General features: G+C 48.3%; 1 protein-coding gene across 3 annotated transcripts in view; it reads right to left on the bottom strand.

The window, feature by feature from the left end:
* Window positions 1–409: 409 nt before the first annotated feature.
* Abd-B (Abdominal B) overlaps window positions 410–13007 on the bottom strand; it is a 44275-nt gene continuing 31677 nt past the window's right edge. The window contains exons 4-7 of one of the 3 annotated variants that reach the window (XM_066726284.1): window positions 12606–12695; window positions 12323–12366; window positions 7924–8861; window positions 410–4284 (exon numbers count right to left, since the gene is read on the bottom strand). In XM_066726284.1, the coding sequence (XP_066582381.1) occupies window positions 3806–4284; window positions 7924–8861; window positions 12323–12366; window positions 12606–12695 (1551 nt within the window). In that variant the 3' untranslated portion in view covers window positions 410–3805. Of the gene's footprint in view, window positions 4285–7923; window positions 10524–12322; window positions 12367–12605; window positions 12696–13007 lie in introns of those variants that run through there. The other 2 variants (XM_066726286.1, XM_066726285.1) reach the window with 2 other exon arrangements.

The following is a 13007-nucleotide window of genomic DNA, read 5'->3' as shown; positions in this document are numbered from 1 at the left end:
GAGTTCGATCGACAGCGATATTTAAAAATATATATATATATGTGTGTGTATATATATCATGATTATTATACAAAAAAGAAAAAACAAAGAAAAGAATACGCAAAGAGAAAAAAGAAAGCCGACTACGTTTTGATTGCTCTAAGTATTTTAATTGTTTATAGCGAGGATTGGAGGAGAATGAGAGGAGCATGTAGAAAAAAAGTCTAGCCGTGAGAGATTTGGAAAATCGTTCACCTCGATGAAAATTCAACTAAAAAAACGTTTCAGACGTGATTCATCTAATACTACAAGACCGGCAAGACTGTTCTTTCTCTCGTGCTTGCGCTGGATTTTTCATTCTCTTGTCATCGTCGTAATAATAATAATATTATTATTATAGGCTGATAGGTACATACAAAACAACACACAATAAAAACAATAACATAATATTAACGTGACGCTCACAATAATAATAATAATAATAATAATAATGATATAATATAATATAATAATAATAATAATAATAATAATATCTTAAAAACCTTAAAAATCGTAATAAACATCGTGTCAGCGACATAATAATTATAACTAATTACAATTCTTTTTTGCAGCAAAGTGCGGATGACGCGGTGACTGGGTCGCGACCGGCATCGGTTTCTTGAATTTCTTTATATTTTATCATTTACTTAAATTCTTTATTCCATTACTTATACTGCATTATATTAATCGTCAATACATAATAACCATTATAGTACCATGACAGAACTATACAGTTGTCCAAACCCAGTTTCACGGGTTAAATATCTAATGGGGGGAAGGGGGGTGTCTCACTCTCGTTGTCTCGCGTTTGACCGTATCTAAAATTTCTCTTCTCTCTCTCTCTCTCTCTCCCTTCTTGCATTCCTTATAACCTTCCAGTGACCATACCTTGCCCTCTAGATCCTCACGCCCTCTCGTTCTCTTTCAGCTATTTCACTCACTCTCTCACTCTCATTCTCCCTATCTCTTTCGCTCCCTCATACACGCACAGCACATATACAAACACGCAGCAAACACACGTACTATACACGCGCGTAATATATATTTATATATATTTTATTTATACGCTCACACTCAACGAGTCTTAAAATTTATGTAATGTTGCACCTTAGAGAATAGAGATCCACTGGGATATATTATTTCCTTTCAATTAACATGTGATTAAATTATCTACTTATTCACTGGCGTACCAATTGTAAGGGAAAATCATCACTTATTCAGGCCGTGCTTAGGACTTCGCTGCTCAAGATCAGATTTTTTTTTATCCTATGTATCCTAATTTAACCTCTTCATTTCTCTCTCTCTCTCTCTCCCTAAAACACACACACACACACACACACGCGCGCGCGCGCGCGCGTACACGCAAAAACTCGCACTCTTAATTTCTTCATCTCTCATTCGACGACACAGTACGGGTAGAAAGAATTTGCTTGTGGAAATTCTATCTCAGCTATCGAAAAACTCGTGCCAATAGAACCTCATTGATCTCCCATTAATTAGCCTTGACGAATCGTTATTATTTCTTGAAAAATGTTAGATTGCAAGATCCGATATCGTTGCAACCACTGAGATAGACTTTCCAGCGATAACTATGAATATTCGTCCGATCGAAGGAACAATTTTGTCCTTTATTCCCGATGAGATGATAAATATATTCTATACATATTATCGCAAATATTTACGAATGTTCACAGAGAAACAAATGCATAGGAGACTTTACGGTTGCACGTTAACATCCTGGCTAGTATCGACAAGTACCCGTGTGAGTATTTTCTTTCCCCCATGAAATTAGGGAAGCGCTCGTGAACGATTAAGTACCGCAAAATACAATTTCGCGCGGGGAATCATGCGACCTTGACCCTGTATCGACAACACCGTTAGACGAAGGTCCTAAACGCAGCCCAGAATGGTACACTCGACCAATCACTATAGTCCGACTGCACATAGCTACTCTTTAAAAGCTAATTTTCTTTCTAGGTACGATCGTGCTATCTCCCTCGTGAACGAGACCGGTACGCTTCGAGAACAGACCCCCGTTAACGAAACAGCGATTAAAAATAGAAACAACACTAGACGATTAACGATTTATCAATTTTCACATTGGCCATCCCAGTGTATGGAAAAGCATTTTGAAGAAAAGCTAGGTTCATCCGAGCTCTCTATATCTATATGTATTACAGTATTATTACGAACAATGAAATCTCACAGTCAGGATTGCCAATTACACCGGGAGCAGCGATTTCCTACCGAATAATTAAATTCTCGTTAAATCCGCAATGAACGTCTCATGGAGAAGTGGATCGAAGTTCGTTGGGAAGCTTCGGTGCTTCATAATCGCGCGGGCTCTCTTCCACTTCCCCCTGCAGACTTTGACAAGCTCACTTACCGTACAACCGTGACTCTCGTCGTTCTCCAATTCGTACCAGCCAATTCCACGTCGAAGGAGAGCAATGGCGGTCTTTTCGAATGGGGACCCGTCCAAATGACATCGTCCGCCAAATTCCCAGTGGCTGCTGTTGTCAGACGCAAAATCCTTACGAAAAGCGACCCCCTCCCTCCGCGAGAAAGCCTTCCACAGTATGGTGCCAACGAAAACTCGCCTCGATATAATAACTCCAATCTCGTCGATTTACCGTAACAATAACAAAATGTTCGCTCTTCTCATTCGTATATAAACGCGAGATACTGGACTATTGGCTCTTTGACTAAAATATATATATATATATATATTTATATATATATATATATATATGTATACCTCTACTCCGTTCTCCATCCAAGAAACCAGCTTATCAATTGCGTCTTACTACAATCCAGTCAGCGTGAAGAACCCAGCCTCGAACGTTCATCATTCACACGGGCACTCGAAAGAAAGGAACGCGCGACGGCTTTAGGAGACACTAAATGACACTAATCTTTACTCTTTTTACTTTATGTATATAGTACATATACATAAAGAGCGTGTATACAATATATCTGGAGAAATACTAGGAAATAATGGGCTGGACAGATTGCATGGTGTCGCACGATGCGCACTACACGAACGCAGGCCGAAATGTGCTATATATAGACGCGGTCAAGAAGAGTCCACAGTCTCGAGGATAATCATCCAGAGACGCTCCAGTTTTTCTATACAAGCTTCGTGCCGCCGTTGGCCCAGTAGGATGAGGATGACGACGATGAGAATCATAATATAATAATATTAATAATTAAACTACTCGCTCTCTTTTCAAGAGTCACGTTGGGTGTTGGGGGGGGGGGGGGGGGGTAGATGGGGTGGTGGGTAGTGGCTGTCGCAGTGGCGATTAATGGTTACGTAGTTGGGGTTAGGGGGTGGGGGTGGGGATGGGGGCAGTCTTTGCAGGGCTGCTTAGAGAGAGTTCGTCGCAGTGGTAGTAACGGGTTATATTAATCGCGAAGAGTTGAGAAAAGGGGTTGATGGTGGTGGTGGTGGTGGTGTTGGTGTTGGTGGGGTGTGCCGAATCTCTGGAGGCGTTCAGGCGGCCAGTCCATGAGGAGTCTGGTGGATCGACATGGACGACTGGGCCACGTGAGTCAGCTGATGATGGTGCGGATGGGGCTGAGGTGTCTGAGGCTGTGCCACGTGCATCCCGTAGCTGTGACCTCCGGAGGTGAGAAGACCGGAGGAAGCAACGGTGGAGGCGGTCGCTCCTGCGACGGTCCCTATACCGTGGCTGCTGGCACCACTGCTGGACGAGCCACTTCCGCTCTGTTGATGATGATGCGGGTGATGGTGGCCCAGAACGACCCCAGAGAACGCCACGGGTCACTGATGATGCTTCGACGAGCCATTGGCGTGGTGCGCCGGTACCACCAGGGCATGATGGCCTCCGGCTGACGGCGCCAAACCACCACCAGGATGATGATGACTCCCCGTTGCTCCGTGATGATTCGCGTTGTTGGCGTTACTGTTGTTATTATTGTTGTTATTCTGCTGCTGCGACTGCCGCTGATTGTTCTTCTTGTTCTTCATCCGACGATTCTGGAACCAGATCTTCACCTGCCTCTCCGAGAGGTTCAACGTACGCGCCAGTTCCCAGCGCTTCTGCTTCGACACGTAAGCGTTGTAGAGGAACTCCTTCTCGAGCTCGAGGGTCTGGTACTTGGAGTAGGGCTTGCGCTTTTTCCTCACCGTCACCTGACCCGTCCACTCCAGGTTGGTACCCCCGCAGCCGCCCATGTTGGCCACCGCCATTCCCAGGGAACCTGCGGGAAACAAAGGAGATGGGGCCGATCCCCACATCACTTAACACAATTAGTTTGCCTAGCAATTTCCAAACTAGCCTTACTGGCTAGCACACAACCTAGACGTCATTCCTTCCATTTTATACTATATATTATCGATCTCTTTTTGAAAATCTTTTATATACTCTACACGGTTATAATAATTCAGCAATTTGGCCGATGCTATCGACCAGCGGATTCCTAGCCATTCGCCCTTTCTTGCCGATCTGTGTCGAGTGAACGAGCCAGCCATTCAATCGCTGCACGGATCAGCAAGAATGAGAGCAGGTACACGCTGGTTCATTAGCCGGTGTACCGGCGCGTAACCGGCACCGTTACACTTTTCTTACAAATTCTCCATCTTTCTTCTCAGACAATCAACGCGCGAAAATCGCAAATTTCTACATGGAATTTTTCATTTTTCATTTGCAATAATTTTTAATAACTCTCTCGACACCCCTTACATATATATATATATATATTAATACAAGAAAAACTATGATTTTCTACTAGTGGCGAGGTACAACGGATCCGTCTTTCTCCAAGGAAATTGTTGAAATTTATTTACACGAGGGAAGAGGATTTCTCGTTATGACGATAGGGGAAATGAGAGAAAAAAAAGGGGGAAAAAAAGATTGGAGGATGCGTGCATCCGTGCGTGGTTGCGTGCGTGCTATATCTATAGAGAGGAGGGCTGCTCGAGCCTTGCTCCGAGCTCGTATGATATAATTGGACCGGTTCTACTAGCCTGTTGGAAAACATGCAGCTGAGCTACATTTGGTGAAACAGTCAGTAAGTTTTCTATGGTCAAGACTCGAGACGCGCGCGTTGCGCTCGCTTATACCGATACAGTTGCACCGAGTAGAGCAATGTAGGACGACCACGAAGCAACGTGTTATTAAAGTACGGAACATTACGATGGCGCAACACCGATGAAACCGTTTCAAAAGTACGCCGCGCGCGGGAGCATCTATCTTTAACTCGCTGAAACAAAACCCGTAAGACTCGCGCTCTCCGAGCCGACTCACCTTGAATCCTCCAATTTATAATCCAATTGCAAAACAAATTTCATTGCAAAAAAGTCCCTCTCGAAAATCCAGAAAAATCTCTTACTCTTTTTTTACAAAAAAAAAAAAAACAATAGAATTTGTCTCTCTTCGCAAATTAGTCTCTTCCGCAACAATTATTTTCCACCCACTGTCTCTCTCTCTCTCTCTCTCTACTTCTTCTAAACTCTCGGTACACCGAGTGATTGCTTAAGCGCAGGGAATTTATTACCCACTAAAACGTAGAAATATGCAAATTATTTACGAAAGGTCAGGATTCCCACGAATGTCAACGGCTGGATGCTAAGCGAATTTCGAGTTAATTGACCCATCGATAGCGGCCCTCCGCCATTAACGGCATGTAAACTAAATTGGTCGAATTCATAATAAATTTCGTGAATTCGCGTGCTACTGCTGGAATGAAGAAATTTCGACGAATTTGCATCCAATTAAGAATCATCTCGCAGCACGAAATTGAAATTTATTGGCCAAATGAATACGCAAATAGCGAGGAATTATTTATAGGAGGCGCGTTAGCGAGAAGGTTGCCCGTGGAACTGACAATACAAATTATGTAAGAGAGCGCGCTTGGCAAAAAAGAGCAGGCGAGGAAAAAAAAGGAAAAGAGGATAAAGGAGAGGGGGGAAAAAAAGGCGGTAGAGGAAAATGTCCGAGGAGAGAACGGTAAGTAGATATACACGCGCGGGGCGAGCGCGAGGGAACGACTGTGTGTGGCTGGGATAAACTGGTTTTTGACGTTCTAAACTGACGGAAATAGTCAGGGGTTACTAGTTGCTGGGGTAGTCGCGTGTAACGGGAGAGTAACGTCGATCGAGGGCCAATCGATATCCTTCGCATAGCTCGCAGCTTATATACAGTTTGAGTGCCGCTTCGCCCTACAAAAGAATTTCCGCGATTGCAGCCGAACTAATCTTATCCGTCCTACAAAAATAGCCCACAAAAATCAATGATAATGACTATAGCTCTTTAATTCCGTTCGAAACAAAAAAAATATACCGACTGCCTATACTAATTGCGTTGTACGAAAAAAATTAGGTTTAGAATAGAAATGACAATTTTATCCCGCGTGCGCAGTTGGGTTTATGCAACGCAATTGTTATTTATCGTAGTTTATCGAACAGTGCACTCCGGTTGGTCGGAGTTTAAATTTGGGTGCGACGAAGCCGGATGAGCGTGGCTCGAGGTAGGAAGATTTTTGGGTGAGTGGTTTACGATTGGGCCGGGACGATGCAGCGATTCTAGAGATTAAGTTGGAAAGGCACGAAGAGTCGGTCGTCTCTAAGCACCTGCTCGCAACATCGTAATTCCCGAAGGCTGGCTACGGAGCCTGCAGATGGCTGCAATAGGGACAAGCGGCGCACTCTCTGATTCCGAGCGGTCGAGTAAAGATAATGGAGCTGCCATCTATTGGTGCACGCTAAAACTAACCGTCCCGCTTATTCCGATACTCTGTATGCGGCTCACGCACGCTGCGCACGCACACCAATCCCATTCCACGGTTCCATCCCCCTCTATGTGTGTGTATATATATATATATATATATATATTTATGTATAGCCAAAAAATGAAAATTTACTCCGTGGTGGTAGCCGCTCCAACTATTCGTTCGTAGAAAAGCTTTGTCAATCCTGCTCGACAGGATCTGCTCGTAAAGTTTTTTTTTCTATAATTTCGATAAACACGGTTACAGGTTAATAGTCGTGTTTCTGCTATGGTACATTTGTACACGGAAAGGACGGAGGCAGGAACCGATTGGATGGGAGAAAGCAGGAGTTTTTCTGCTTTAAATGCGAAAGCGGACGAGGGTAGATTCTAGCTGAGAGAAGGAAGGACAAGAACGGGTCATGGAACGGATCAGCTGATCGGAGGCGCGCGCCAGAGTTTACGAGTTACGGCCGCCAATAAAGCCGCGCGCCGTTCGTTGTTGCTCATGCGACGTTTCATGGGCTGCAGAGTAGCTTCCCGAGAAAAGGGACGAAGGGGGGCCACGAAATGACCAAATAGCTGAATGAACGATGACTTTCCGTCACGTGACTCGTATTGGCATAGAGTATCGTCGCGCTGCAACCCAACGGAAGTGTAATTCAATCGTCGATCCTACGCGAATGCTCCTCTCGCCTTGTCGCTCTCTAATTATCATTACTATTATTATCGCGATCGCGCGATTACTCGGTGACCCAGTTGTCGTTGAACGGGAGTTTGCAGCGATATAGAAGAGGCTATCGCGGGAGTCGAGAGGGGTGGGTGGGTGGGAGGGGGATAGAATTGGCATGCCCGAAAAGAGCAAAGGAGAGAGAGAGAGAGAGAGAGAGAGAGAGCGTGGCAGGAAGAGAGTGGGGATCAAATCGTTTTTGATGTAATAATTTGCGAGCCTCGTAAAAACATCGAGGCTGATTTACGGTGCTGGGAGAGTCATCGACTTTACGATGACTCCCGCAGGTAGTTGCGCAAGGCGAGGCAGGCTCAAGGTCAACGCGTTGCAGGATAGGATGAAAGCACGTGGAAAAAAGGGGTTGAGGAAGGGGAGAGGAAGAGGAAGAGGAAGAGAGATCGTGGCGGGCGGTGGAGAAGAAAATAAAGCGTCGATGCTTACCTGCTGTCGGTGGGTAGGAGCTGGGAGTGACGGACTCTGGTGCCCCGTAGTTCCTGAGGCCGCTGTACGTGTCGTGGGAGAAGGGACCCTCCGCGGCGACCATCGCGGCGACTCTACCCCTGTCGTCGGCGGCAGATGGGAGATAGGCGACCCCCGATGGTGCCACCTGAGAGTGCGGTAAGTGGTGAGCGGTGGTGTCGACCGGTGGAGGCGCCCTCGAGTAGGGCGGGTAGCCGCACCAGGTCTGCGAGAAGCTTTGGTGGCAGGAGGAGACGGAGGGATCCGTGGTGCCTCCGCCCCCGGAGCTGGAGCCACCCGCCGAGGAGGTAGTGGTCGATGCTCCCCCGGAGTTGTAAGGCTTGTAATCCGGGGTGGAGCCCGCCGTTACGGCCACGGGGGACCAGAAGACCCCGGAGGTCTTCCGGTTGTCCCTCGAGGAGCTCGAGGTCGACGTGGGATCGGCCGCCAGGTTGTAGTACGTCGGGGGATGATTACCCCCGTAGCTCTGGTGATGATTCAGCGAATCGCTGCTGGCCGGATAGTGGGAGTCTTGGTGATGGTGCGGACTGTAATTCCAAGCCGCGCCAGCAGCCTGGGAACCGGAAGACGAGTGGGAGTGTCTTATGACTCCTGATCCGGATCCCGGGGGCCCGGAATCCACGCAGGACACCTCGCCGTAAGTGTTGCCCGTAGCAGGGGTGGCCGTTAACCTCTTGGCGGGTATGTGGAGCGGACCCGCGGCGCTGTTGCTGGCAACCGAGGATGCGCTTGGCGAGGTTGAGCTGGCGCTCGCCGTTGGCGCGGACTGGGCCGTTGTGTTCGAGGAAGCCGGTGCTCCTGGCGAGGTCGGTGTGGTCGCCTGCTGGTGGGAACCCGGGGTCGACGTGGACTGCTGCTGCTGGATGGAGACGAGGCTGGTTGGTGGAACCGGTGGCGGGCTGTCCTCGTAGAGGGCACCGTTCATCATGGTCCACCAGGTCACCCCGTTGGAATTCCCCGCTCCGGTAGCTGCCCCCATCGGCGTGACGGAGCCAGGGTGGCCCACGCCAGAGCCGCACAGCGGCGCGGCGTGCACATTGTCGTACAGCGTCGCCGTTGAGCAAGCCACGTGTTCGGCGATGGTGCAGATGGTGACGTTGGATGGCCGGTGGTGTTACGACGATAAACCCGAATATCCCCGATTTTACGTTTACGGATCAGCCGAGCGATCGATGCGGATCGATCGATCCGTACGTACGCGTTCGTACGTCGATCGGGTATTTCGGTTTTTTTTTTTTTTTTGGTTTTGGGTTTTTTTTTATCGTCAGCCGAGATTCGTTGGTGCGCGGTTAGCGTGGAGATGGTATTTGTTTTCGGCCCAAGTTTTCAGTAGGATTCGAGGTGATGGTTGTCGTTGGACGGGCCGAGGAGGGGAGACATGGTCATCGCGATGCGTGACGCGGATGTTGCGTCCAAAAGGTTCGGGGAGTAAATAAAGAAGCGCGTGCGAGCGAGAGAGCGTCCACGGGAGGTGGGGATGGAGAAAATCGTAGGCGCGTGCAGAGAGGATCGAGGGGTGGGGACGCCAACGGGTGGAGGGGTGGAAATGTGCCGAGGGGGAAAAGGCAACAGGGATCCACGCAAGGTACGCAATAGCGCCACCGACGAGTCCAGTAGACGATCACCAGGTTTTTTGCAGGCCCAGGTTGACAGCAACGCACACGTGTGTTGTCCAAATTGTTGTTGTTGACGTTGTTTTCGTTGTGGTTTCGTCAATTTAATTTTAATTTAATTTTTTTGCATTTTGTATTTTTAGCAGAATCCAGCAGCAGAATTTCAGGCGAGCGATGTAATAGAAATCAAACAGACACGACACGATTTAGAAATCGATCTCACATGGAATGAAACTGTGTTGAGAGAGAGAGAGAGAGAGAGAGAGAGAGGGAGAGAGAGAGAGAGAAAGAGAGAGAGAGAGTGAGTAGGAAAATGAATTTCCTAGCTTTCCGACAGATCCGGCTTATAGAGGGATAATGATGGAAAGCAAAGGTGACACTCGACGATTGCTGGAAAAGCGTAGTAGGAACAAACTGGCAAATTCCAACCGATCGAAAATTTTCACTGTGCCGATATCGGAATCGTATGGCGGTCGGGCATGCTCGTCGACCCGTGTCTCTTTCACTCCCGGAAAGACCTTGAACATAACTTTTTCCGTCACACGCGAAAGACACGTCTCACTCACATAAATAATCCTTGGCCCTTTTACGTAGCCCGAGCGGAGGCTGCACGCACTCGTCGACTCTCGTTTCGAGAGAACTGATCGGTCCGATATTCGAGCGAATTTTTTTCTTCCTTTGACCCTTTTTTTTCCTCCTCGTATACTCTGACCATAAAGCGAAGGACAGAAAAAGCTCCGGAGGGTTCAGGTAGCAGCACCGTCCGAGTGGAGGGTATATGCTGGTAGAGATGTACACACACGGTGGCTGCACACACACGTAAGACCCCCTTTCTTCTCGCTGGCCTCGCTGAGCCGAACTGAGCGTCAACTGAGAGCTCTCGCCGCTGCCCGTCGGCTCCGAACCAACAACGAACGAAGCGCGATCTCACGGAACATTTTACAAGCAGCCGCCAGACCGCTCTGCTTCTCTCCCCACCCCTACGAGCGCCCCCACCCCCGCCGCCGCACCGAAATCCCCCAAGGATTCTCCTCTTGCCTCCCCGATCCCCTCCCCTATATCCCGAGGGCAAACATACCAATACACCTAGAGAAAGAGAACGAACGTGTACGCCGGACTGCGCCGCGTCGAGAGAGAGAGAGAGAGAGAGAGAGAGAGACAAGCTCGCTCTTTGCTCAGGCTTCACTTGCTTTCCCGCGAGCAAGATCCGCCGCTACTTTGCCTCGCCTTCCCTTGCCTCCCCTCCCCCTCCCTCTCCACGCATTTTCGACTCTTCTATCCTCTCGCGAGGAAACGAAAGCGAAACGACTCTGACCCGAATTGTTGATCCGCGAAAATCCACTTAACCTCCTCGTATCCCTTTGGTCCCACGCGCCTAACGCGGTAGCTATGCACTCATCCCTCGTCCAATCAAACCCAACCTAAAAATCCTCAAATAATCCTTCCGCACGAACGCGCTCCTTCCGACCGTGCACCCAACGCTCTTGCATAATAACCCGACCGATGAACAATACAAGTCGATTGTTTTGATGCCAGTTTCGCGGTTAACGAGGACATCGTCTGGTCTGGATCGGGGAATTATTACGGCTCTCTCGGCTACGGGGATTCCCGCGAGAGGAGGGGGGGGGGGATGCCCTCGTGGATGACGCCTCGTGGTAGCCGGGAGTCTCCACGTGTGTAGTATAGAGTACAGCGGCAATACGTCATGGCAGTATTGCAGTCTAAATCTCGGTACTTTTATGGGCAGTAAAGTAAAACGGTCTGACAACAACTCTGGCTGCACACACGCCTTCCGTGCGTCGTCCGTCCGTCGGTCGGTTCCGCGCCCGCCGCCAGATCGCGCCACGCGCGCGGTGCCCATTGTAATACGATTTATGCGCACCACCGTCTCACGACGAAAAAGCTTCCTCTCGCGCATCCAATCTGACAAACGCGTCGCCTAAGAAAATCCCTCGTTTTTCCACCTTAGGTTTCTACCCTGCCCTAACGATCTCCCGCCCATAAGCGCAGCGATGTAAACCTCAATCAGCATTTTTAGGTTACGTGGTTCGTGTTCTTTTTTTATTTCCCGAGAAATTGGCGGGAATTAAGAAAAAGACAGGACGATTCACGAAGAGATAGGTAGGGTGATAAATAGTGGAGGAGGCACGAGAGGGCCGTTCGTTGTACGGGTGACGCGATCATGAATGGACTTTATAGCGACCCGCCATTTATAGGTAGTATGCTCAGTTTAGTAGCCGCACGCTTTAGTACGGCGCGGTTCTACAAAATCCTTGTTTACTGCAACTTGGTACCTGAAGCTGCTGCCGCCGCCACGTTTATCGCCAGACTTTCAATCGTGCCTTTTCAGCCCCCATTTTCGATCCAAATCGACTTATCTTTGCTCCGGCCAACCCTCACCACCACCCCCCCCCCCCCCTCGTCATCCCTTCGCCCTTTTACCTCCACCAATCTAAATTCAAGATTAAAACCTGGCTGAATTTTCTCTTCCAACTCTCTCTAAATTCGCTATAATTTTCGTTCTTTATCCAGCAATCGTCAAGTTATTGGGGCAGTTTACATGAATCTAAATAATAATGGGGCAGTTAAAGCGTTAAAGTTGTTTCTCAGGCAAAGCGGCGAATGGCCGGCATCTGTTCTACAATCTTGCATGAATAATGTATGAATAATCTCGTTGCAAGTGAGTTAATTGAATCGTGCAAACGATAGTGGCTGAGAATGAACGTGCGCGCGCACGCGAGACTCACCTTGTATACCGGCCAGGGTTCCAGGTTGGAACACACGGGAGAGCCTGAAACATTCGTAAACTCCACGTCTAGCAGTCGTACAACAACATCTCATAAATGTCACTTTTAACGATCCCGATAAGCAAATAACGGATGCACTCGCGCAAATTATAACTTCTCCCCAGCGCACCCTCTGATATAATTGTCGAAAAATCGAAGGCTCCGTTTCCAATGAGAGCCCATCGATTTTTCCACGTAAAACATTAGCGGCGCGCCGCGATGGAGAGAAAAGTCGCATATTTACCTGCTCAACTCGAACGGGTGAAACGTTTTCCCCACGGCGCCGTACACTTTGAGGCCTTTTATTTACAGGTTGTAGAAAGAAAACGGCAGCCTGCAAAAGAGAGGAAGGAATGAAGCGATCTTCCCGTCGATTTATGACAGTCATAGCTATAATGTGCGGTTTGGTAGTTTATATCACACCAGGTATAAAGTCGCATAGCTTGTATAATCGTTAATAGGCCGCGACCCCATAAAAGGAGCGCCCTTCCGCGTTGGTAAAAACTTTCAGACTGAAATCGCTTAATGGCGTTCTGGGACCAAACTTTAATGGAAGTGACGTCATCTTGTATATACGGATCCCCTCAAGAAACCGCAGGTCTCCCCCCCCTCCCCCCCTCCCCAAGCTCCCTTTCTTATTTAGTAT

This window comes from Prorops nasuta, unplaced genomic scaffold, assembly GCF_024137725.1.
Source record: "Prorops nasuta isolate Cenicafe-Biocafe unplaced genomic scaffold, Cenicafe_Pnas_1.2 PNAS00004, whole genome shotgun sequence".
Lineage (NCBI taxonomy): Eukaryota > Metazoa > Arthropoda > Insecta > Hymenoptera > Bethylidae > Prorops > Prorops nasuta.
This window is presented reverse-complemented; position numbering and strand designations above follow the sequence as displayed.